Below are 26,173 nucleotides of genomic sequence, written 5' to 3'. Positions count from 1 at the left end.
TAGATTATTGAAGGTATCAGAGTAAGAATCAGAAGCTTAAGAAAGTGCGAATAGTCTGGCTTTCTTAAGTTTCTTGTGGAAATTTTGGTTTTACATGTCAAAGTTAAATGTATCATTTTCAATGTACTTGATTTTGGTTCTTTTATAAAGAGGTGAAAATAGGGTATGCATAATTTTTATATTTAAACATTAATGAACATATGACAAAGGAGTTGGACATCAAAGGTCTTATTTGCCTACTTTTGAGTACGGAAGCTAATTATATTTGAATATGATATAGTCTAGCTCAGGCAACCCCTGTTGAACCCAAGATGACCATAGCCAGAGCCAGTTGCTTTATTCCTCTACTAAAATCATAGCTTCTTTACATTTATGTTCTTACTATAATATATTTATATAGTATATTTATAGGCAATATTTTTCTGTGTAAGTGCATGTATGATTCAACTGTTAGGCACTAGTTCTGTTTATTTTTACCCCTGCTATCTGAATCTCGAGGTCAGTAACAGAGAGGAAGCTCAGTAAATATGGAGTGGGTGGATAGATGATTGAATGAATGGATGAAAAAAGAAATATGCTAACTTAGAGCAGTCATTGAGGAAAATTATGTGCCTGTTGGCTTTAAAAGTACCATAACATTAAAATATTCTCAAACATTATTCTAGGATAGGACAAAGGGCCAAATTTGGGTAGACATCAGGATGCCATATTGAGGAAGGGGTGGAGATTAAAAGAAGTTGAATTGGGAAGTATTAGGAGAATGAAGAAGGAAAGGGAAGTAACTCTGTCTTCAAATACCATGATATTTCCTTTGGTAATGAAAGACAATGTAGAATAGGGATTTAAAACACTGGAGATTAAGTGCCTGGGTTGAAATCATGTCTCTGCCACTTTCTAGCTTCCTTGAGGAGGTTAGCTTTTCTGTCCTTCAGTTTCTTCATCTGTAATTTGCTTCATAGGCTGTTTAAAGCATAAAGGTACAAGTAACAGAAAATGGATTAGCTGCTTAAATAATAAAGATGTTTAATTACCTTGTGGAATTAGAAGTCTTAGAGGTGGTAGATTCTAAGTTGGCTCAACAGTTCAGGATATGAGGCCACTGGACTGCCTTTTGACCTCTCACTCATGCCTTCAGATGGTTATTATAGCTCCAGGCCTGCCCTTCTCACATGACAGTATCCCAAAGGAAGGGGATGAATCGAGGGACAATAAGTGGCTTGTCAAAGGCGCTGCAAGAGAACTTGGTGCCTTTCTTGTTTTTCAGGAAGTGAAACCTATTCCCCAATCCCCACATGTTTCTTTTCATTTTTGGCTAGAACCAAAGATAAAGGAGGCTCAGAAAACAAGTTATCTTTTTCTTAGCCTTTCCAACAGAAGAAAATAGTGATTAAAAATGGCAGGTGAGTTGCCAGTCAAGAGTATATGTCACTTTTGTTATAAGGGTTATTACTGCTTATCACCATGCCTGGCACAGATTTGATGATACCATTATGTTTTTTATTGTTAAATGCTTATTATTCAACAAATATTATAATTATTATTATAACTATTCTGAATGCATTGAAAAGAATAATTCCAATATTAGTAAGGGTTTTCTGTGGTATTATAGGCTCCTTCCTACCATTTAGAAATATTTTTAAAAATATTTACTGAGATATTACTATTATTCGCCTTTTAGTATTATCTCCACCCTTACCCTTTGTCTTTCCCACCCTTATCTGATTTGTGTAAATTACCAACTTAGATAAGTAATTTGTTCCTGTTTTCAGGACTGAAATGTAAACAGGTGTTTTCCTAACAGCAATTAAGATGAGTGAAAAATTTTGTTTTAATTGTTTTAAATATATCCTCAGGAATTTAGGTTGAATTTTACCTCAGAGCTTTACAACTTATAAAATTTTCATTTCAGAGAACCTCTTGAGGTACTAACTTGCCACACAGCCATTTCTATGTGGACTATATAGCTAATGGGAAAATTCAATAAAGATTAATTTCTCATCAGCTTAATCTTAGAGGACACCACTTAGTTGCGACATGAATTGTGGTAAGAGAGGACAAAATTTGGGGAAGATTGAAAAGCATGTATTCAGGGAATCAAGTAAGAATACCTAAGAGGTAAACAAAACAAAAAAAAAATGAAAAATTACCTCTAGAGAAGAGACAGAAGGATGAAAGTCATGAAATCTACCATTTTGTGCCAGGAAATTACTAGACTCCTTTCAGTGTACTAATCACTAGTCTTTATATTAATAATTTTTATTCTTGCATAACTTGTAAAATAAGAAGTCCTGAGCAATAGTATTTTTCATGTTTCCATATGGAAAAAAATTACATTTAAAAAATCAATTTTTATGTTGAAGCAAGCGGAAATATACATGACTATGCAAAATGTAAGTCATGGATATAGTGAAGAATCAGAGGCCAGTTAGAGAAAGAGAGTGTCCCCAGGGAAATCCGATGTGATTTCCATTGAAATAAATATTGGGAAAGTGTACCATAAGCCAGGCCTATTATTGTTTGTATGCTATGATCTCTTTAGCTTAAAAAAATGGTTTTATTGAGGTATAACTTTTAGACCATAAATTTCACCCATTTGAAGTATACAATTCAATGGTTGGTTCTTTTATTTTTAAATGAAGCAAACAAACTGAAAAAATAAAAATACTGAGAACAGGCTTAGAAAATGCTGATTTCCAATTAGAAGCTCAGGTAAATACTAAAAAAATCAATTGCAGGGCAGATTTTTCATTTAAAACTCCAAAACAAATTAAAAGTAATGTTATGCATTGCATTGTTGTCTGTGTACTGAGTTCAGGCACAGGATCAGCTACCTAGGAATGTAATAAGCACTGGCTTTTCTCCTCAGATGGCTGGGAGCAAATATAAAGACAGAAAAGAAAAGCTGGGAGACCTTTGAAGTGTAACCAGGTGTGTGACTTTGACAAAAGAGGTTTTATTGCCATGTTTCATTTTAATTTTTTCTTGATTTCTAATACTTCTCTTTCCAAAGTTCCTTGTACAAAGATTTTCAACTGTATAAATAATGTAAAAATGTTACTTTCCTAAAATTAGTATTCAAAATGTGTCATCCAAGCCTGAAGCTTCCTTTTGGACATTTTGCCGAGCTCTTTTTTTTTTTTTTTTAAATTACTGAATGAATTTTATTACATTTATAGTTGTACAGTGATCATCACAACCAAATTTTATAGCATTTCCAACCCAACCCCCAGGGCATACCCCCAGCCCCCAACCTGTCTCATTTGGAAAAGATAATTTTTTTGAAGTCTGTGAGTACGCATCGTTCTACAAAGAAAATCACTGTGTCCTTTTTTTTAAATTTTTTTTTTAGATTTAAATTTTTTATTGTTATTTCCCCAATACAATTTTTTTTTCCCTACTGTACAGCATGGTGACCCAGTTACATATACATGTATACATTTTTTTCCTCACATTATCATGCTCCATCGTAAGTGACTAGACATAGTTCTCAGTGCTACACAGCAAGATGTCATTGCTAATCATTCCAAAAGCAATAGTTTGCATTTATTAACCCCAAGCTCCTAATCCATCCCACACCCTCATCCTCCCCCTCGGCAACCACAGTCCATGATTTTCTTTTCTGTGGAAAGTTTCATTGTGCCAGATATTAGATTCCAGATATAAGTGAAATCATATTTGTTTTTCTCTTTATGACTTACTTCACTCAGTATGAGAGTCTCTAGTTCCATCCATGTTGCTGCAAATGGCATTATTTCATTTTTTTATGGCTGAGTAGTAGTCCGTTGTGTATATATACCACATCTCCCTAATCCAGTCATCTGGCCATGGACATTTAGGTTGTTTCCATGTCTTGGCTATTGTGAATAGAGCTGAAATGAACATGCAGGTGCATATTGTGTCCTTTTTTTGGATTCCACATGTAAGTGATAGCATTTGTTGTTGGTACCTCAATTTTTGACTGACTTCACTTAGCATGATAATTTCTAGGTCCATCCATGTTGCTGCAAATGCTGTTATTTCTTTTAATGGCTGAGTAATATTCCATTGTATATATGCACACCAGTTTCTTTATCCATTGCTTTTAATGGCTGAGTAATATTCCATTGTGTATATGTACCACATCGTCTTTATCCACTCCTCTGTCAATGGACATTTAAATTGTTTCTATGTCTTGGCTACCGTATAGTGTGCTGCAGTGAACACTGGAGTACATGTGTCTTTTCGAGTCATGATTTTCTCTGGATAGATGCCCAGGAGTGGGATTGCTGGATCAAATGGTAATTCTATTTTCAGTTTTCAGAGGCATCTCCATACTGTTTTCCACAGTGGTTGCACCTATTTACATTCCCACCATCAGGGTAATAGGGTTTTTTTTCCTCCACATCCTCTCTAGCACTTATTGTTTGTAGACTTTTTGGTGATGCCCATTCTGCCCCATGTAAGGTAATACCTCATAGTGGTTTTGATTTGCATTTCTGTAATAATTAGTGATGTTGAACATCTTTTCACTTGCTTTTCGGCCATCTGTATGTCTTCTTTGGAGAACTGTTTGTTTAGATCTTCTGCCCATTTTTTGATGGGGTTGTTTGTTTTTTTGGTATGGAGCCACAGATGGTGTTTATAAATTTTGGAGATCAGTCCCTTGTCAGTCTTTTCATTTGCAAATACTTTCTCCCTTTCTGTGGGCTGTCTTTTTGTTTTGTTTAGGGTTTCCTTTGCTGTGCAGGAACTTTGAAGTTTAATCAAGTCCCATTTGTTTGTTTTTGTTTTTATTGTCATTACTCTAGATGGTGGATCTGAGAAGATTTTGATAGGTTTTGTGTCAGAGAGTGTTTGGCCTATGTTTTCCTCTAAGAGTTTTATAGTATCCTATCTTATATTTAGATCTTTAATCCATTCTGAGTTTATTTTTTTGTATGGTGTTAGGGAGTGTTCTAATTTCATTCTTTTCTGTGTGGCTGTCCAGTTGTCCCAGCACCACTTATTTAAGTGGCTGTCTTTTCTCCATTGTATATTCTTGCCTTCTTTGTCATAGATTAGTTAACTGTAGGTGTATGGGTTTAATTCTGGGCTTTCTATCCTGTTCTACTGATCTATATGTCTGTCTTTGTGCCAGTACCATATGGTTTTGATGATTGTTGCTTTGTAGTATAGTCTGAAGTCCAGGAGCCTGATTCCTCCAGCTCCATTTTTCTTTCTCAGGATGTCTTTGGCTATTCTGGGTCTGTTATGCTTCCAAACAAACTTTAAAATATTTTGTTCGAGTTCTGTGAAAAATGTCCTTGGCAATTTGATAGGGATTGTGCTGAATCTGTAGATTGCCTTAGAGTATAGTCATTTTGATTATATTGATTCTTCCAATCCAAGAGCATGCTATGTCTTTCCATCTGTTTGTGTTATCTTTAATTTCTTTCATCAGTGTCTTATAATTTTCAGAGTACAGTTCCTTTGTCTCTTTAGGTAGGTTCATTCCTAAATATTTTATTCTTTTTGATGTGATGGTAAATGGGATCATTTCCCTAATTTCTTTTTCTTTCTTTTTTTTTTTTTTTTTTTTTTTTTTTGTCTTTTAGTCTTTTTCTAGGGCCTCACCCATGGCATATAGAGGTTCCCAGACAAGGGGTCCAATCGGAGCTGTAGCTGCTGGTCCACACCACAGCTACAGGATCCGAGTGGTGTCTGTGACCTACACCACAGTTCATGGCAATGCCAGATCCTTAACCCACTGAGCAAGGCCAGGGATCGAACCCACAACCTCATGATTCCTAGTCGGATTCATTAACCACTGATCCACGATGGGATCTCCCAGCTAATTTCTCTTTCTGATCTTTCATTGTTAGTGTATAGAAATGCAGTCAATTTCTGTGTATTAACTTTGTATCCTTCTACTTTGCCAAATTCATGGATGAGCTCTCACAGTTTTCTGATAGCCTTTTTAGGATTTTCTAGGTATAGTATCATGTCATCTGCAAATAGTGATGGTTTTACTTCTTTCCTTTCCAATTTGGATTCCTTTTATTTCTTTTACTTTTCTGATTGCTAGTCCTTTTGGCTAGGACTTCCAAACCTATGTTGAATAGTAGTGGTGAGAGAGGACATCCTTGTTTTGTTCCTGATCTCAGCAGGAATTCTTTCAACTTTTCACCATTGAGAAAGATGTTAGCTGTGGGTTTGTCATATATGACCTTTATTATGTTGAGTTATGTTCCCATTATGCCCACTTTCTGAAGGGTTTTTATCAGAAATGTGTGTTGGGTTTTTATCAGAAAAAGGCTTTTTCTGCATCTATTGAGAGGATCATATGGTTTTTATTCTTCAGTTTGTTAATGTGGTGTATCACACTGATTGATTCGTGGATATTGAAGAACCCTTGCATCCCTGGGATAAATCCCACTTGATCATGAAGTACAATCTTTTCATGTATTGTTGGATTTGTTTTGCTAGTATTTTGTTGAAAGTTTTTGCTTCTATGTTCATCAGTGAAATGGCCTGTAGTTTTCTTTTTTGGGGGGTATTTTTCTGGTTTTGATATCAGGGTGATGGTGGCCTCATAGAATGAGTTTTGGAGTGTTCCTTCTTCTGCAATTTTTTGGAGTAATAATCTCCAGATCACTTAGCTGTTTTTCCTGGGTTTTTTCCCTTGCTCCCTTATCTAAGTTATAGTTCTCTGCCTTTTAATTTTTATAGGTTTTTGTTGTAGTCTCCTTTTTGCAGACAGTAGAGTTCTGGCCTCTCTTATGTCTAATGTCTGCCCTCCTTGTGGCTGTATTTGGTACAGGGGCTTCCTGATGGGAAGGACTATTGCCTACCCACTGGTAGGTGGAGCTGATTCCTCTCTCTATGATGGGTGGGGCTTTGTCTCTGGGTGAGATTACATGTGGCTATGTCCCTGGGGGGTCCTTAGGCAGTCTGTTTACTGATGGGTGGGGCTCTGATCCCACCTGGATTATTGTTTGGCTTGGGGCTTCTCAGCACTGATAGGTGGGGCTAGGTTTTCCCAAAATGGCCACCTCTAGAAGAACATACACTGATGAATATTCCCAAGAGCTTTAGTCTCCAATGTCCTTCCCCAACAATGAGCCACAGTCAACCCCTGTTTTCCCAGGAGATCCTCCAAGAACTGCAGTCAGGCCCAACCCACATTCCTGTGGAGCCTCTGCTTTGCTTTGGGACCCTTTGCACATGAAATCCTGTGTGCACCTTTCAAGAATGGGGTCTCCATTTGCCCCAGTCTCATGGAGCTCCTGTATACAAGCCCCACCAGCCTTCAATGGCAGATGCTTTGGTGGTTCTTTCCCCAGTGCCACATCCCCAGGTGTGGGGACCTGATGTGGGGCTCAGAACTCTCACTGCTCTAGGTGAGTGTCTGTGATACAGTTGCTTTTCAGTCTGTGGGCTGCCCAACTGGCAGGTATGGGGTTGCTTATATTGCATAATTGCCCCTCCTACCTTTTGATGTGGCCTCCTCTTCTGGAGTAGGATATCTTTTTGAAGGTTTCCAGTCCATTTGGTTGAAGGTTCAGCATTTGGTTGTAATTTTGTTGTTTTTATGAGAGAAGTTGAGCTCCAGTCCTTCTATTCTGCCATCTTATTCCAGAACTCTTGAAACTTTTGCATATGCATCCCTCCATGACATATCAAAAGCAGGAACTGATGAGGATTACAACCCAAAGACATGTGTTCCTCGATGTGGAAAATTAAAGAGAAATCAGAGAAGAACCATCTTTTTTTTGATTAAAATATTTGGAATTGCTTAACCATTTTACCAGAGTTTATCTTGACCCAATTGCCAAATATTTATATTGTCTATAATCCCCACTAATGAATCTTCAAAACTCAGTTATCATTTTTCATGTTATTATGTTATGCTCAGATAAGCTTGTCTTAAGTATTTATTTAAGTGCTGACAGTAATCTGTTTACTTTTGTTGGACTATATTTATTTATTTATTTATTTATTTATTTTTTTTATTTTTATTTTTTTTTGTCTTTTGTTGTTGTTGTTGTTGCTATCTCTTGGGCCGCTCCCGCGGCACATGGAGGTTCCCAGGCTAGGGGTTGAATCGGAGCTGTAGCCACCGGCCTACGCCAGAGCCACAGCAACGCGGGATCCGAGCCGCATCTGCAACCTACACCACAGCTCACGGCAACGCCGGATCGTTAACCCACTGAGCAAGGGCAGGGACCGAACCCGCAACCTCATGGTTCCCAGTCGGATTCGTTAACCACTGTGCCACGACGGGAACTCCTACTTTTGTTGGACTATAAATTTTTATTTGATGTTCTTTCTTTGTACAGGGCAGAAACTATATAAAATGTAATACATTTTTGCCTTAGTCTGAAGCTGTGAAAATGGTAGCATTTAGTCTTTATTTCTTTGAAGTAGTATCTTTTCTTCTTTGTCTATTTTGTGTGAATTTCAATACTTTATTTTTTTAGTTTTAAGGAAAATGCAAAATAACTTTTGCATTATTAAGCACATGCTTAGGACATTGTGTCTACCTCCACTCTATAAAAAAATTTACCTTTGGTCTAGAGGTTAAAGTATTGTTTGAATAGTATTTGTTTTCTATAATCAACATGGTTTGCTTTCCTTCCTCTAATTTTGCCCCACTCTGATCTATTTTCCATAAATACTGGAGTCCTGTTATAAAACCCAATCCTGATCACTAAACCTCAAAACCTCTCCAGTTCCAATTCATTCAATTTGAACTTGAATGATCCAGTTCAAACATTTTAGTTCAAACTGTCACCATCCACCCTTGGCCTGTTTTTTGTTTTGTTTTGTTTTGTTTTCCTACACAAAACTTCCTATCCTCAAAAGATACCATGAGTCCTCTTTCTTTCTTGCCTTTACCAGAGCTCTTACTATGTAGAATGCCTTTCTTTCATTTCTGTGGTTAAATTTGCAAAATTCTTGTGCTTCTAGAAATTGATTTACCTCTGTGCCTCAGACTGAGAGACCACCCCCAGCTGTTTCCCATCCTGTACCCCCTTTAGCATGTTGTGCATCTCCATATCTAGATCTGGATTAAGGAGCAAATCTGGGAGTACCTGTTTGGTCCCTGTTCTAGAATAGGTATTTGATTTCCTTAGACATACATAAATACTGTAGTTAATGTCCTAAGAAGGAAGATATTACATTTATTAGAGCTCCTCTCAAGGAGACTGAGGTATGCAGTAGGTAAGAATTGATTGAAAAATAAGTAGAGCCGAAGTGTGAAAATCTCCAGGAAGTAGATTCCAATCACTCGATCGCCCAATTCCCAAATTATCTTCCCAGGTATATGAGTCAAATTACCTGTGACACTTTGTGTTACCAGATGGAATATCCATATTTGGTGTTAGAGCTGAATGAGTAAGGGCAATAGAGGAGAACCTGGGCCTAGCATCTTAAATTGTTCACCACATGACACTTACCTTACTCCAAGTAAAGTTTAAAGAATTAGCTCCAAGTAAAGTTTAAAGAATTAGCTCTTCTTGAGCCACTACATCCAATCTTGCCCTTTGTCTAGCTCTTACCATGCTATGTGAACTTGCTTTTTTAAGTAATGTGCTTATGTGCGTGGACTATGTATTAATCTTTTTGTATCTTAAGCATTCAGCCTGTTCTGGGCACATAGCAGACATTCAGAGAGAGTTGGTTGTGTTTTAACAAATCTGTCCAGTGCATCAGTCAGGGTTAATTAAATCACTTTAAAATAGTACTTTCATAAAATCTTAAATCCAGGGTCAGGTTGCAAGTGTGAAGCCAAACAAATCTGAGACGTGGGGACAGATATTTATTTAAGTCCTAGTAAACAATAAGTGATATTTGTTATTAACAATTAACAATTCTTAAAATTCAGTTATATTTTACTGAGAAAATTAAGGCAGATCTAAAATTTGCTGATGTTTTTCCTTTTGCCTAAAGTTAACCATAAACTGAGGTATGTCTGGTCCAGATGTTTCACAGCATAAACTTCTATAGAATAAAACTCTCTGCTTACGTCTATGATTACACAAGGCTCTTGGTGAGTTTAGCCTATAAGGCTTTCCTATTACATGGACCCTGTAGTAAATGTTAGGCAGTATTCACTTTTATTCAAAATAGGTAAAGCTGAAAATGCTTTGTTTGTGGCACAGTGGCGATGGATATAAGATATCTAGGAAGGAATTAGTCTTAAAATCTAAAATGTTATCTCCAGTTTTGAAAACTTCAAATACCTGGAACTCACTTCTCAGACATTTGCCTTCCATTATGCATCACCCATTGAGTTTAAGTGACCTACCTGAGGTCATGCAGATACACCTGGAGATCACCTGGAACAAACTTTCCTAACTTCCACTTCAGTACTCTTTCTGTTTTAAAGACTATGGAGATTGAAAACTGTTCTAAAACTTTTGCTAAATCACACAATTCTTAGTGTTTAGGAAAGGAAGACATTTTTACTAATGAGTATTTTAAAAATTACTTATTTTTTATGTGTTGTAGCATGATTAACAAGGAAGCATCTCATTAAGAATATATCTATGTTTGTTTAATTGATTCATCCATGGAATAGAAGTTTCATGGGTGTGGGGACTTATTTGTTTTACTTATCATTTTACATAGCATCTATCTATCCATAATGTATGGTAATTATAGACTGAATTAATAATTAAATGATAACAAAGAGTAAAAAATAAAATAAAATATTAGTTCCAGAAAAAAATCACCAGAGCATCAGTATCACTCTTATTTTATTCCATTATCCTCAGACTCAGAGGATTGAGGTACTGTCCCAAAGTTTACACTGCTACTTTATGGTACAGCCTGCAGAAGAATCCCACTGCTTTGATTTTTATACTACTCCCATTGTATGTATTCATGTCTCTATGCCTCTGCTTCTCACCTTCTTCTCTACCCCTCATCAGAATTGGAGGTGACAGATGGCAGGATTTGTGCTGAAGAGGAGAGTAGGGAGATAAAAAGTGACTGAGAATTCGCTGTCCAGTGTACAGGAAAGATGCCAACAAAAGATGACCTTACAGGTCTAAAAATAAGTTTTGGCTCCAAATAAGGTATGTGCTTGCATAGTCACTAACACAATTCAGGAGTGTTGAAAATTGTCGTTAATTGATTATTAAAGAATTTTGGGATCTAAATGTGTTTCTGTTAAGGTTGTTTTATGATGAGTTCCTTTTGTTGACTTTTTTCTTTGTCTTTTTGCCCCTTGCCCGCCTTTCCTGTTATGAGCCTTTAGTGAATTTTTAAGTTGGATTTTTGTAGGCAGCTGGTTTGCTGCCAGGTTGACAGCTCTTAGAAACAGATGTTCTCCATTTTTCTGGCTACCAGTCTAGAGAGCTTAATTCAGGATATTGACTCTGATCCTTGTAGTCTTTAGTAGCTTAAGTTGTGGCTAACTTAGAAATGAATGTTACATTTATTCAGTAGCCAGCCAATAAGATAACATTCATTTCACTCAGTACTTTTACCAGTAGTCTTGTGGCAGCGATCACAGCCACATTGAATCTGCAGAATTGCATCTATCAGAGACAAAGATGGCAGAGATTTCACAGCTTTGGATCCTTCTCTCTATGGAGATAGTGATTGTGAGAAAGAAAAGCCTTGATAATATTTGAAAATATGAAGTAGTAGAACAGGTCGTGGCTTATATCAGAACAGAAGATCCCTGTATTCACAATTGCTGTCTAAGAAATTTTATCATACCATTTGGGCCTCTAATAAAAATAGTAATATAGGGTTTCAGTTTGGTTAAGTATCAGCAAGGAAATGTTAGTCCAAATATTTCAAACATGTTGAGAAAGAGAGAAAATGGGAGAGGCATGTGTGCACGTGCACACACAGACTTGTATAGATGATAAGCAGAATAATGAGGTCTCAAAGAAAGGAGCAAGGACTCAGATGGTGTTAAGAACTGCTAACTGACCAAGGAACAGCTATTAAGAATGCATAAATGAGTATTTATCTGAGTCCTGGGTCGGAGGTGGCCTTCATTTAGCATAACATGTATGGTGAGAGCTACAGAGGAAATGTAGAAGTGGAAAACTGAAAAAATATTAACAGCTCATATGACAGTGGGTAATAACCTTAATATAAAAAGAGCTGTTATGGATTAATAGGAAGACTAAAACTATTACAAAGAAGAGGAGTTTACTAGAAGAATTACAAATGACCACAAGAAAAATGGAGCTTTATAAGTTACTCATTGATTGCACAATACATTTCTTTTTCTGTGATCAATTTGGCTAGAAATTAATTTAAGTTAATGGTATGCCTGGTTTTGTCAATGACTCAGGAACAGGGACATTTTATATATTGCCATGGGACATGTAAAATGGTCCATTTTTCAGGATGGCAATTTGGAAGTACCTATCAAGAGCCTGGAAAAATAATCATCACTTATGAACCAGTTATCCTTCATACTAAATTTTACCTTAAGGAAATGATCAGAGTTGTGCACAAAAATGTACAAGCAGGTTTATCCATAGATAGCATTATTTGTAACAATAAAAATCGAACCAGGCTGATCAACTTGCAGTGAATAAAATAACGCTGAAATTCTATATATCCATTTAATATTATACTTTCTAAGAATATTCAGTAACATGGAGATCATTTTATATTATCACCATATTTAGTTGTACATAAAGTTTAATGCTTAAAATACTTGGTAAAATTTTCAAAATCACATTAATAATTACTTATGAGTAATGAAATTGTAGGCATTTTTAATTTTTTTCTATGAATTAAAAAATTGTATTGAAAAGTTATTTTTTATAGTCAGGGAAAAAATAAATATATTTTCTCCAGCTTTATTACATACAGAAAATTTACTGATTGTATGGTTTGATGAACTGCAGCAATTATGTGCAGTTGAGTAACTGGCATTACATTCAAGATCAGAACAATTTGGAGTACCTGTTGTGGCTTGGTAAGTTAAGAACCCGACTAGTATCCGTGAGGATGCAGGTTCAATCCCTGGCCTTACTCAGTGGATTAAGGATCTGGTGCTGCTGTGATCTGTGGTGTAGGTCGCAAATGCAGTTCAGATCCCATGTTGCTGTGGCTGCGGGTAGGCCGGCAGCTGCAGTGTAGACAGGCAGTTGCAGCGCCCATTCAACCCCTAGCCTGGGAACTTCTATCTGTTGTGGGTGTGGCCCTAAAAAAGACACACACACACACACACAAATATGGAATATTTTCATCTCCTTACAAAGCTCCTCATGTCCTTTTGCAGTCAATTCCATCCTCAAGCAATTCCTGAGAACCACTGCTCTGCTTTCTGTCATTGTTATTTTGTCTTCTCTAGAATTCCTGTATCATTTTGAGATCCATGCTGCTGTATATGCCAGTTTTTTGTTTTAAAGATTATATTTTGAAAGAATCCTCAGTATGTGGTTCACTCCAAGAATTAATCGGGGCTGAAGAGGCCTGGGGCATAATGAAAAGAGCAAGAAATACTGGAGAGTCTGGATATGTCATCTACATTTTCTCATTCTCAGTTTGCTGAGATGAGGTTAATGGTAGTATTTTTATTACCCATACTTCAGCATAGTTGTGGGTAACAAATCAGAATATGCTTGTTAAATCACTTTGTGAAGCATGAGCAAAAATTTCTGTTTTAATTATTATTGTATGATTATTATTGCTGATGTTATCGATCATTGTACCTGTCCCCTTCAAAAGTATATTTTCCTTTATGTATATAAAATAGAGAATCATCTTCGTAAAGGTATATTCTGATATTAAGTTAAGCTCTAATAAATATCTATCATGGGGTGGACCACGGTGTCACAAGCGGTAAATGATTGAATTCTCTAGCATAAGTTATTTTCAGATTCAAGTTCTGATAGCCATGCTTTTCCTCTTTCCTATTTTCCTTTTCTTTCCAAATCCCTCTGCATTTAGAACTTGATCTCTACCAGCCAGTTAGAGTATATAAGAATGACATCCTTTTATTAATTTTTTGATGTCTAATAAGTAATTCTTAGACTTTTGAAAGGATGGAGTTAAGATTTGGGTAAACAAAAGGCACTGGAAAAACCGATAAGTATACAAACCAGCTTGCTGATAAGTACTTGGCACCATGAGATAACTTTAAATGACTTGAAAGAAAGGTTACAGCAAACCTGTTGGGTCATTCACTCATCATTTATTCATTCTTCAATTAACAAATTTTAATTGAATTTCCATCATGTTCTAGATGTTTTGTAGTTATTATCTTAACAGAAACTGCATTTAAGTAGGAAATGGAGACAATAAATAAACCAAACATTAAGTAGTTAAAAATTCTGAGAAGGGCAAAAAGAATTCAAGCAAAAATTGACAATGGATGATAGAGCAAGGCTAGAAAAATCAACATAGTACTCTCTAAGGAGATTGTACTTAAGCAATATGTGAAGCATGAGAAGGAGCTAATCTTGAGAAGAGCTGCAGAATGGAGCATTAGAAGAGGAAAATATGCCATATGAAATGCCCTGAGATAGGAAATATAGGAACTAAAAAAAATATGGGCTGAAGTATGATGAGTACAAAAAGATCCATAGTTGGAAGTGGAGAGTTAAGCAGGATAAAATCAGTCACAACATTACAGACTGAGACAAGGAGTTTGAGTTCTGTCCTTACTCCATGGGGAGAACTGCATGGTTTCCTCAGGGGGCTGCCTTGATCTGTTTTAATCCTGAGTGTTTTCATAACATTGAACGGATTGTTCTCTTCTCTGATCTGTAACCAACAGTTTACTTGCAAAGAATTTAATTCATATGCAAAGAAAAAAATACACACATGAAAGGCTTTATATACCTATTGTTTTCTAAAATAAAAGTTGAAGATTTTCTCTTTGAGATAATTTCAGGTGTTATAGAACATTATAGTTCATTCCTCTATCATCATCCCTCTACTTCCTTATTGGGGAAGGCTTCCTAGGGACAGCTGGGGGTTTCATGAAGTCAACCAGATACCACATGCCAGCACATGCATTGTTTAGGCTCTTGTGGGTGGCTTTGGCTAGATTTAGAATAGCAGCAGTTGGAATCTGATTTATTAGCCAATTTAGAAACTATTATAAATCAAGTTTTTCTTTGGTACCTAATTTTCTAGCTTAACAGCTTCAGGTCAGTAGTAGAGTAGTGATATTATTTTGTCTTTTCACCAGATGCTTTGTACCTTTCATATGAAGGCCAAGTAGCTTTGAATAATCATCATAATTTTATGTGATTACACAGATACCTTTGTTATTAACTTACTATGATAGTTATTAGATTTTTCTGGCCAAGTGTATTTTTTGTATAATTGAAACTTCTTGTTAGCCTAGTAAGTATGTAGAATACTGTCTTTCAGTCATGAAGACTGTCAGTTTTATGAGATGTCTAACTGAAATATCTGAAACTAATTCAGTTGCCTTAAAATAGATTTGAATTTATGTGTTATAAAGCATTATACAGTATTTCAAGAGTTTATATTTGAATTAAACCCTGGCTCTGAAAGTTATTACTGTATGCACTTGAATAAGTATTTTAACCTTTCTGTGCCTCAGTTTTCTCATCTGTAAAATGCATGTGGGGATAAAATATAATAGTATTGAGAATTAAATGAGTTTGAGTGTGTGTGTACGTATGTATACAGACACATATACATAACTACATATATATGTACATATATATACATAAACATATACACTCAACATATGAAGACCTTACCCCTCATTTGTTAGAATCATGTGAGTCCTTAAGAAATGTTCATTTTTCCACTTAATAAATACCGTGGCCAGGCATTATGTTATATATCAGGCATACCAAATGAATAAGGACCAATCCTTGCCTCCCTAGAGAAGCCTGAGTTTCCTGCCCAGAACAGGCTGCCCCACCAGGTGGAACTGGAGAATAGGGAAGTGATGTAGATGTCGAAAGCAAAGACGTAAGAAACCTAAAGCTGTTGGGAGAGCCATAGGTCCTTCTCTGCTCTGTAGGATTCTGATGTTAAGGTCAGATACACTTGGTTACTTTTTCTTTTTCAGATTATGTCAGTGATCAATCATTACCTTCCTTTTGGAATGCAACCAAAAACTTGTATAAATCTTTTTGTTTTTAATTGGCAGCAGCATATTGTAGTAGGTAAGAACATAGATTATAGAATCAGTCAGGTAGATGTAGATTCAAGTCCATTTAATACCCATGTGATTGTTGATGAAAATAATCCGTAAACAATAAAAAGAATAGAAAGGAGTTTTATTTGTGCCAAACCGAGGACTAGCCTAGAAGCCTGTTTCCCAGATTACTCTGAGATACTGTTCCAGAGAAGTAGGGTTTTCGGCACAACTTTATATCTTGTCAGAACAAAGAATATTAAACAAGTCAGGGTTACATTTCTTCAAGGTTTTAAAAGAAAAACAGACTGGCACGTACACAGTGAGTTAATATGGCCTTGGCACCTGGGAGGTCTTATCATCAAAGGCGTGCCTTGGTGTTCCAGAAAGATGTGGCATTTAATCTTTATTTTTAACATGGACATTCTTTACTTCTGGCCAGTGTGCCCTTTTCTTTAATAATTAAAGCGGATGTACAGTGTGTATTTGATAGGCCACAAACAGGCTATTTTAGTTAGCAAAAAATTTAACTCATACATAAGCTAGAATGACTTTCCTATATCTCAGTATGTGAAAATTTATTGTGACTTACTGCAAGTTTCTTAACTTTTTTGAGCCTATGGTTTTGTGAGACTATTTCTGCATTTATAATGTGAAGATAATAATGCTATAAATTTCATAGGTTTGCTGTGAAAACTAAACGAGCTATGTGCTTAGAAGGATTTAGCACTTTAGCACATAAGTGCTCAAAGCTGTCGATCATCATCTTAACATTATTTTTATCTACTATGTTTATTTAAGGTTGAAGTGTCATAAAAGTTGTATAAATTGCCCACTGACTTAATGTGGATTCAAACCCACTTCTCCTGATTTCAAAACTCATAATGTTTGCATTGATTTTATGCCTCCTTATAAGAAAAACAAACAAAACCAAAACTACACTAGCCCCTCAGAAAACTAAAATCATGGGATGCCTACCACTATTAGTAATTAAAATGAAAATGAAAGGTTCATGGTTGTCAAAAATATGATAGCAGAATAAACATAATATGGATCAACAGTGATTCATATTATGGTAGACTGACAAAAATAGATAGCAAGTACAGTTTTCATCAGCTTTCTTTGCTAAAATACTCTATTGTGGAGATCTACCCTTTTGAGGATTTTCCAGATCACAGCATGTCTCTGTTTCCCAGGTGAGTGGATTTTATGGTTCAACTCAGTTCTAGCTGTTAGTGTCAGGAGCCCAGATATACAAGGCAGGATATGCACCTGGGACAGTTGTTCTTTGCTCTCGTGGGTGGGAGTCAGATGATATTTGAGAAGATATATGTGAGGCTTGAGTTTGAACTTGTATTTTAATTGAGCATCCATTAGGCAAAAGATCTGAGTTAAACTGCACTGTTAGCAAGGAAATACTGAGTTTCCCTACAATTCATACACTTTATTCAAGCAGTAATTGGAAATTACTGCTTAAACCCCTTCCAAAGGTTATTCATTCAAAAGTTTTTTTTTTAAACCAGGTTATTCAGATTTATGGTTTTCATAATGTAAAAGTATCTAAAAATACCTATAGTCTGTGTATGTTTGTGTGTGTGTGAGATGTCTAGGTTCAGAATAGAGAATATCTGCAATAATGAATAACATTGCAGGTATTAAAAGAATGCAAATATTAAGTGGTTTAGAAATGCACATCTCAAATTCCTGTATTTTTAATAAGCCCCCATGGACTCTTTAAAATTTCGTCAAAAATAATACCCTTTATGAATGAAAGTTTTATGATTTCAAAGCTTGAGTAAGAATATATTTTACCTCTTGGCCTTTGGATATTTGTTATACATTGTGTGTGTGTATGTGCAGGATTTCTATTTTTGGTGAGACAGAAGCTTCTTATATTCTATAATTTTTTCCAACTGAAACATCTTCTATATTAAAGCTTTATACTCTGTTGCTGGCATATATTCTTTTCCCAGCTGTAGAGAGGAAAGCAGTAACTAGAGGCAGGTGTGTGTCTCTTCCTCTAACTGGAAGAGGCAAAAGAGGAAATGAAGACGTTTTGTTTTGCTTTGCTTTGCTTTTCCTAACCCAGCAGCTTTGGAAAAGACAGCACACATGATTTTATATTGTTAATAATCAGTTACTAATACTTTGTGAGCTTCTAGCATGTGCTGGTTCCTCTCAGCTCTGTACCTATTAGTTAATTAATTTCACAGTGTTCCTTTGACATAGGTGATGTTGTTATCTCTAAGTTGCAGATGAAGAAACTAAAGCATGATGAGGTTAAGAAACTCCCAAAGTTACATGAAATGGTAAAACTGAGTTCAAATCCAGACTGTTGGATGTATGACCTGTGCTCTTATCACCAAGCCAGTGGTTCCAGTGAAAGAGATAACAATCATCACCACCATTCATCAGAATGACACTTAAATGTGTATTTATTGTATAAGCACTGTGCCAGTTGCTTTCATTCTTCACAAAAACCTTGAAGTGGAAACTAATGTGGACCCTATTTTATGGAAACTAAGACTCTCGAGAAGTTAACTGGCCCAGGAATATATAGTATGAGATGGGACTTGAGTTTGGATTAAATCTACTTCAAAATTAGCAAATAAAGACAGGGAGAAGGATGGAGTTCCCGCCATGACACAGCAGAAATGAATCTGACTAGGAATCATGAGGTTGCAGCTTCCATCCCTGGCCTCGCTCAGTGGGTTAAGGATCCAGCGTTGCTATGAGCTGTGGTGTAGATCACAGACATGGCTCAGATCTTGTGTTGCTATGGCTGTGGTATAGGCCGGCAGCTACAGCTCCAATTAGACCCCTAGCCTGGGAACCTCCATGTGCCACAGGTGCAGCCCTAAAAAGACAAAAGTTAAAAAAACAAACAAACAAAAAAAACCAAGGAAAAGGATATATAGATATCCAGTCTCTGTCTATTTGTAGATATAAGCATGGGTTTCCCATTAGCCAGAGCTCATCACTACCTCCCTTATGAGTCAGGGGCCAAAAAAAAAAAAAAAAAAAGGAAATTACGTGAATTTCAGGTTTTAGATACAATGGAAGTCACTTTGCAACAAAGATTCTACATGGCACACTTCTCTTAAACTGTATGTTGAGTAAACTGATTAATCGTGAAGAAATTTATATATATATATAATGATTTTCATTTTTTTCCATTGTAGCTGGTTTACAGTGTTCTTTCAATTTTCTACTGTATAGCATGGTGACCCAGTTACACATACATGTATACATTCTTTTTTCTCACATTATCATGCTCCATCATAACTGACTAGACATAGTTCTCAGGGCTACACAGCAGGATCTCATTGCTTATCCATTCCAACGGCAATAGTCTGCATCTATTAACCCCAAGTTCCCAATCCATCCCACTCCTTCCCCTTCCCCCTTGGCAACCACAAGTCTGTTTTCCAAGTCCATGATTTTCTTTTCTGTGGAAAGGTTCATTTGTACTGTATATTAGATTCCAGATATAAGTGATATCATATGGTAATTGTCTTAAAGAAAATTTTTTGAAGAAACTAAATCTTAGTGAGTTTGCCTTCAACGCTCTCTATAGGACCTTTATGAGAAGTAATTTAAGAGAGTTAAGAAGATTAGACACCATTATATTTAAAGTGTCCTATAACATAATATTGACTAACTATGAAGAGAGTTTTTACATAATGATATTCCATGTGTGAAGAAGGATTAAAGGTCTAAGAGCTCCATTATGGAGAAGAGAAGGTTTGAGTGGATCTTGTTGCCAGGAAGAACTTTCAGGTAGACCTTGTCCACCATGGAATGGGCTGCCTCAGAAATTCACTCACTCCCGCCACTGCCAGTGTTCATGCAGGTGGGGGATGGCACTCAGGAAGCTGGGGAGAGATCCCAGTGTTGGGGAAATGGGGCAGACAGTTATTCTAATTTTGAGATCTCTTAGTTTATACAGAATAAATGTTGTTTAAGATAATGGAGTGATTCATGTATTTTAATAGATTTTAATGTATTTTAGAATCTATTATCTATAAAAGATGCCAAAAGGGGGGAAATGTATTTCAGTGTAGAAAAAATTATTTAATCTATTTGGAGAACACATATTTAGAGTTAAGAACTGTTCTGTGTCACTAGAACCTATAAAGAGGTTTAATACCTTAGAAAATATTGTAGAAGGATCTAAAATTCCTAAAAAATTTATAGCTGTGTTTGAGTGTGGTTAATGCGAAGAAAGAGGAAAAGCATGGGTTTTTTATAAAAATGAGAAATTGTCAGAGTTCACAACACATAATTTTACTGATAAAAATAGTGAACTATCAAACACAACAAATGGAGTGATATTGTGATTACAAAATAATGAGGCAAATGAAATTATCTACAGAGACTTACCCTTAGACCAGGTCCTGCTGTTTCTCCAGGGTGCTCGACTGTCATAGTTCTATAGTGTGTACACTGCATTCACTGTGAGAACCTCAAAATATCTGCTCAGTTAACATCCAGATACCTATGAATTTCAGTGTTATAATAACATTGTGAAATGTTACATTAGAGCATTTGAGTGTTTTGTTCAGAAAGCACACTTTAGCTGTGGATTTGGAACACTCTGAACCACCCAGATATTGTGCCATTTCCTTTCTGTTTTCATGGGTCAGCCCTTGTATATCTAAGGGATGCAAGGAAAGAGTGTACAATGCTTCATGGATGGTGCCATGATTTTTTTTAAAGAGAGGGAACAAGGTTTTCAAAAGGAAGGTAGACAGCCTGTCTGTACTGTGGCTCCTTGTCAGTATTGAGACAGCTCAAATGTTATCATGATTCTTAAATATAGCATCATCAACACAGGAAATAAAACACAAAGATGATCAGTGGGAAGTGGGCTTAAATAGCATGGGAGAAAATTAGTTTGTTCAAAGGCAGGCTTTGGAGTGCAGAGATTTGGTGTGTTAGCTTTGCTCTTTGGGGGGATACTGAAAGCTAATGTGGGAATTGCTGTTGTGGCTCAGTGGGTTAAGAACCCAACTAGTATCCATGAGGATGCGGGTTCAATCCCTGGCATAGCTCAGTGTGTCAAGGATCCAGGGTTGCAGATGCTGCTCAGATCTGACGTTGGTATGGCTATGGTGTAGGGCGGCAGCTGCAGCTCTGATTCAGTCCCTAGCCCAGGAACTTCCATGTGCTTCAGATATAGCCCTAAAGAAAAGAGGAAACAAGGAAAAACAAACAAACAAACAAAAAAAACACAAAACTCTGAAAGCTAATGTGGTCATGTCAGGCTTTTAAGTCAATTAGAATTTATTCTGTAGATTTGCAAACATCCTCATTCATAAAATTGGTAAACAAGCATTTGGATTTATAAGATGCTAACATCTGGGGCTGGGCTTGGTCCTCTCTGCTCTTTGCTCATTAGACTCCTCCTTAAAACCCAGGTAGGCATCATTCCATGTGAAAATATCATTTCATGACATATGGTGAGATCCTGAAAATCCTGCTTTAGATGTTGTTATAGCAAACGCTTCTGGCCCAAACTACTCCAACAATGGAAAAAAACCTCCTCTCATGCACTGTTCTTTGATCTTTATTTCTTTTGCACTGTCGTCTCCAATTCTCTGGAGGTTCTGTGCTCTCTAATTGCCATTAGAGAGGGCTGTGCATCTCTTACTTCCCCATTCTGGAGAGTTCCTAACTATTCTCTTTGACCAGAGTTATTCAGTAAAAATTAAAGGGGCTCAGAGGATCAAAGACTGTGTGTTTTCAGAATGATGCTGTCATTTTTGTGGGGTCCTTAACATTATGGAAAGTGAGGAACAGGGTAGAGGCAACTGCAATGTTTCAGCATTTTCATAGAGTCGCAAGGAAACCAATCACTTAATAGCATTTAATAGTGTAGGGAGGCTGGTGGCTTGTAGCCTAACTGAAGGTGACATCTTGCAGTCTGATGAGTACCACTCTGTAGTATAGCATGAGGAAACCCCCACTGCCTTCTTAGTCTCCCACCTTTCTCTTTACTCCAATTAATAAACTCATAGTAACTCATAAGAAGCTGTCAGGTTTAATCTGTCTTGCTTGACTTCATTACCTGGAACTAAAAGTGTATACACTTGTGCATACTTAATGGAAATCATTAGTGGGGTCCCTCCTCAGTATCAGGGCATGCTGCCTGGAAGATAAATCATGGTATAAAGGACTCAGTATGTGCCAGGGACATTCTAGGTGCTTCACTGATCTTCTGGTTTACTTAGTTTTCACAATGTTAGATGGTTTCATTTTTATCTCTGTTTTACAGATGAGGACTCTAAGACACAGATTAGGTAGATAAATTCCCCAAGGCTAGGGTCAGAATTAGAATTTAAACCATGCAGCTTAATTCCAGAATTCATGGCATTTATCACATCAACATCAAACCAATGAAATACTCTGAAACAAATGCTGAACATGTCCTCTTCATAGTCATTTAGCTTAACTCTTATAAGGTTAAATCACCAGAAACCTGAGCCAGTGCCTTTATTGCTATGGCTCTCTTAATTGTGAAAGAAACAGTAGAGAAAGCTTGTCTTTCTAGACTTGTAGACTGGTTTCAGTGTAAATCCCACTTTTATTGGTTATGTAATTCCAGGTTATTACTCATGACTCAAGACCCCAGTTGCTCAATCTGTGAAACGTGGCTATGACGGTAGCATATACAACACAGGGTTATTGTTGACATAACTTCTGTAATGCATTTAGTGTGCTTTAGCATGACATATTAGTTGTTATTGTTTGAAGGTATCTTCAGTCTTTTTGTGGAAATTGGATGATGACAGACCATGAACCAACTGTGTGTGGGGTCTGTTAAAGTGATATTGACTAATAGAAGGTAATCAGATGCATGACTTTTATTACACAGGTCAAGTCAGTAGTCTGAATTCTACCAATGGACTCGATTTTCTGCAGTAGTGTCCTTGAATCTGTAACACAGGACTGTTGTGAGGGAAACAGAGTTGTAATGCAGTGTGTCAGGTATTTATTACACTCCAGGGAGGATCCATGTTGCTCCAAATGCTAAATTACAGGATACAGCAAGATCCCAGTCTATCACATCTACTCTCACCTCTCCCGATTCTGCTTAAGAATGCATGATAGCCGTGGAGCTGGGATTTACCATTCTCTTCTAGTTAATTAAAAATTGAAAATCAGTATAGTTCTAGGGAGTGACATAAAGAGGAAAAATAAGTAAGCTGGCAATGCTCTGAGGATATGGGGATGCTCCAGGGCAGCATTCAGTCAGCTGCACTTACCAGGTCTGGGGGAGTTTAAGTGGGGGTTGCAACTCCTTCCTCTATTCAATCATTGGAACTTCACTACTTGAAGTGAAATTATCTAATTTCTGCCTCCAAATTGAAAAGTTCCCCTTTTTTCTCTCTCACTGCAGGAGTGCTAAAGACAATTCATGCCAACGCAGCAACTCTCTCTTAAAGCCATCCATCCTTAAAAAATGATGGGGGTGGGTATCCCCGACTCAGGAAACTCCATCTTTTATAGAAAACATTCCACGTGGCACTTTAAGGGTTAAACTTCTGTTGCAGATAGAGTACCAAGTGCCTTTCCAGGAGGGGATAACCCCCAACTTAGAAACTGCCATTTCTAAAAGGTCAACCAAACATGCATTAGTTTACACTGCTTTCTATGAAAGGAATAACTCACCGCTCTCAGTGTGTGTGTTATTTTGCTTCTCTCTCTGCATCTGCCTCCTATCATCTATATAATGTATATATCAGGGTGGGGACCGTCAATCACATTTAATAAAAACCCCAGAACATGATCCCTTTTACTACAGACCCATTTTACAATAGCTCTCAATGTATTATGTCACATAAATCAAAAGTGAAGTGTTTATCTTATTGTTCAGAGGCATCCCTTCTTCCTCTGTGTCCTAGCCCCTCCCCCTGTGCCAGTTTCCAGCCCCTCAAAGATGCTTTGTATGAGAAAGTGCAAGTTCCCCGTTCTAGCTTTATTGATGTTCCCTTTTGCTCTCCTCTTGGCTCCCCCCCAAACTGAGTGAGCAGAGTAAATGGCCCGGGTTTTCCCCCAATGCCTGACCTGCGTTTACCGGGAGGAGAGCAGGAGAGGGAGTGCACATTCCGAGCAGGCTGCTCTGACTCCGACCACAGGCTGTTCCGTGCAGGCTGTCCCTCTCCTTCAAAATCGTGCATCCCCTCCCCGAAGCAGCAGGCAGTGTGCCTCCATTCAGCCACATTTGGTATGCATGAGCACGGCTGCAGGGAGAGGGGAGGTGGCTTTCTTAAGAAGGTTCAGTGGCTCAGGCAACGCCACTTGACTAGTCTCCCAAGTTGCAGGAAGCCTCTGCCCTGATGGAATTTGCAGGTGTGGAGATGACCATGGGATGCCAGGGCCGTGGGGGACCGTTTGTTTTCTAGGCACCGCTCAGGTTTGCGATTTCTGGTTTTCCCGGTGGAATTTAGAAGGGGTCATGAATCAAACTGATGCTCCTCGACCTCTAAACTGGACCATTCGGAAGCTGTGCCACGCAGCCTTTCTCCCATCTGTGAGACTTCTGAAGGTACTGTAACTTGCTGCTTTGAATGGCTCTCATTGTGCTTTCCAGGTCTAAATGCCTAACTTCGCACTTGGGCTGGGACACACCTTTTGGGGAGTACAGATGCATGAGGTACTGGCTCTGTTGCCCATGGCTGGAGAGAGGTTCTCAACGCCCCTCACCCCATGGTGTCAGGGAGGGAGGATGGTCTGAGCTACATTTGAGGCTGAGATTATGGTCGCAGAGAATGGGCTGTCTGAGTGCTCCCCACCCCCAAACATCCCTAAAATAGAATTAATTAACTTCTTTGGGAGGGTGGGAATCATAGTGGGAGTGAAATCTCTTACTCCCTTGTGTTTGGCTCCTGGATTCTTTTTCCTCCCTGGGGAAGCCCTTCGACCCAGTTTCCCTTTAAATGCAACCTGAGAGAACAAAGGATTCTCTTCATTATTTTAAAAGCCCTGTGTCCTTAGGTGGTCTGTCAGGTAAAGACAAAGAACAAACCCCATCTGATTGTGACTTTTTGGGTATACTTGTTTTTTTAACAAGACAAGATAATTTTAGTCTGTTAAGTGAAGTCAGTAGTGGGAAAGTATTGTTAAATAAATACAGAATGTGTGCCTCTAGCTTTCTCTCTAGCTCAGAGTTACACAAAAGAATGGTACTCACCTGAGCTAGAATGCTACCTGGTGTCAGCAGCACTCCTCTTTCTAGAAGCAAATACATTGAAGATATTGGAAAAAGTACCTGCAACTTCATAATAATTCACCTTCATCATCTGCCTCATAGGGAAGGAAATAGAAGTAAAATTTAAAAGATGCAGAAAACACATATTTTTCCTCAGAAAAGAGAATGTGGTAACACTTATTTGGGAAAAGTGCATATCTCTGGATATCCCACATCGATGTGAAGTTAAAAGGGCAAAATGAAGTTCTTAATTCTCTTTTCTATATTAATATGATATTGTGATTTAATGATCACTGGGCTTTGAGTGATCACAATGGAGGATTAATAAGCTAACTCTGAATAAATTACACTTGCAACATTTTTTTTTTTTCCTGAGGCTGTGTTCTGGTTGGGTCAGGTTTGATGTGGTCAGTTAGTTCTGTACAGTTAAGCGGCTTCTTACAACAGAGTAATACCCTGTCTGAGTTTTCCTTCTATCTTATTCAACACAAACAGATGAATTTTTACAAAGACTACCTACCTCCCATGTCCTGTTCACATACCATCATATTGTTGTTATGGCATGCTTTTGCTTCCCTAAAAGAGAATTTTGGAGGAAAGGCAGGTTTGGGAGTGGGGAGTGAGAGAGAGGCTTCCTTGGATACAAGTGTTTTTGCTATATTGGAACAACATGTGTGATAGGGCATGAAAAAGAATGCAGGGAACTACAGGATGAATGTGAAATTTCCTTCAAAATTGCTCCTGAATCAAAGATCTGGGGTGAAGAGTATCTTGGCAAACCTAACTATAAGTGAAAAAATTGACTCTGGCAATAAGAAGCATTTTTCAACTAAATTATTCATTGGCTTTACCCTGAAAGAGTGCTTTTCAACTTACATAATGATTTTTAA

The 26,173-nt window shown here is 37.4% G+C and overlaps 1 protein-coding gene across 20 annotated transcripts in view; it reads left to right on the top strand.

Moving 5' to 3' along the window:
• Positions 1 to 26,173, top strand: part of TRPM3 (transient receptor potential cation channel subfamily M member 3) — an 845,347-nt gene that overhangs the window by 282,631 nt on the left and 536,543 nt on the right. For 12 of the 20 annotated variants that reach the window (XR_014822585.1, XR_014822584.1, XM_084987423.1 and 9 more), the window contains exon 1: positions 24,372 to 24,620. The exons of the other annotated variants lie outside the window; for them this stretch is intronic. Coding sequence is in view for 10 of the 12 variants with exons in the window: in XM_084987423.1 (XP_084843549.1) it covers positions 24,444 to 24,620 (177 nt within the window). In the remaining 2 variants the exon portion in view is untranslated. Of the gene's footprint in view, positions 1 to 24,371; positions 24,621 to 26,173 lie in introns of those variants that run through there. 20 annotated transcript variants of the gene reach the window in all.

This window comes from Sus scrofa, chromosome 1, assembly GCF_054392235.1.
Source record: "Sus scrofa isolate SSC_HxYL_T2T_F1_AM1 chromosome 1, Sscrofa_HxYL_maternal_Yorkshire_Landrace_v2.0, whole genome shotgun sequence".
In the NCBI taxonomy this organism is placed as follows: Eukaryota; Metazoa; Chordata; class Mammalia; order Artiodactyla; family Suidae; genus Sus; species Sus scrofa.
This window is presented reverse-complemented; position numbering and strand designations above follow the sequence as displayed.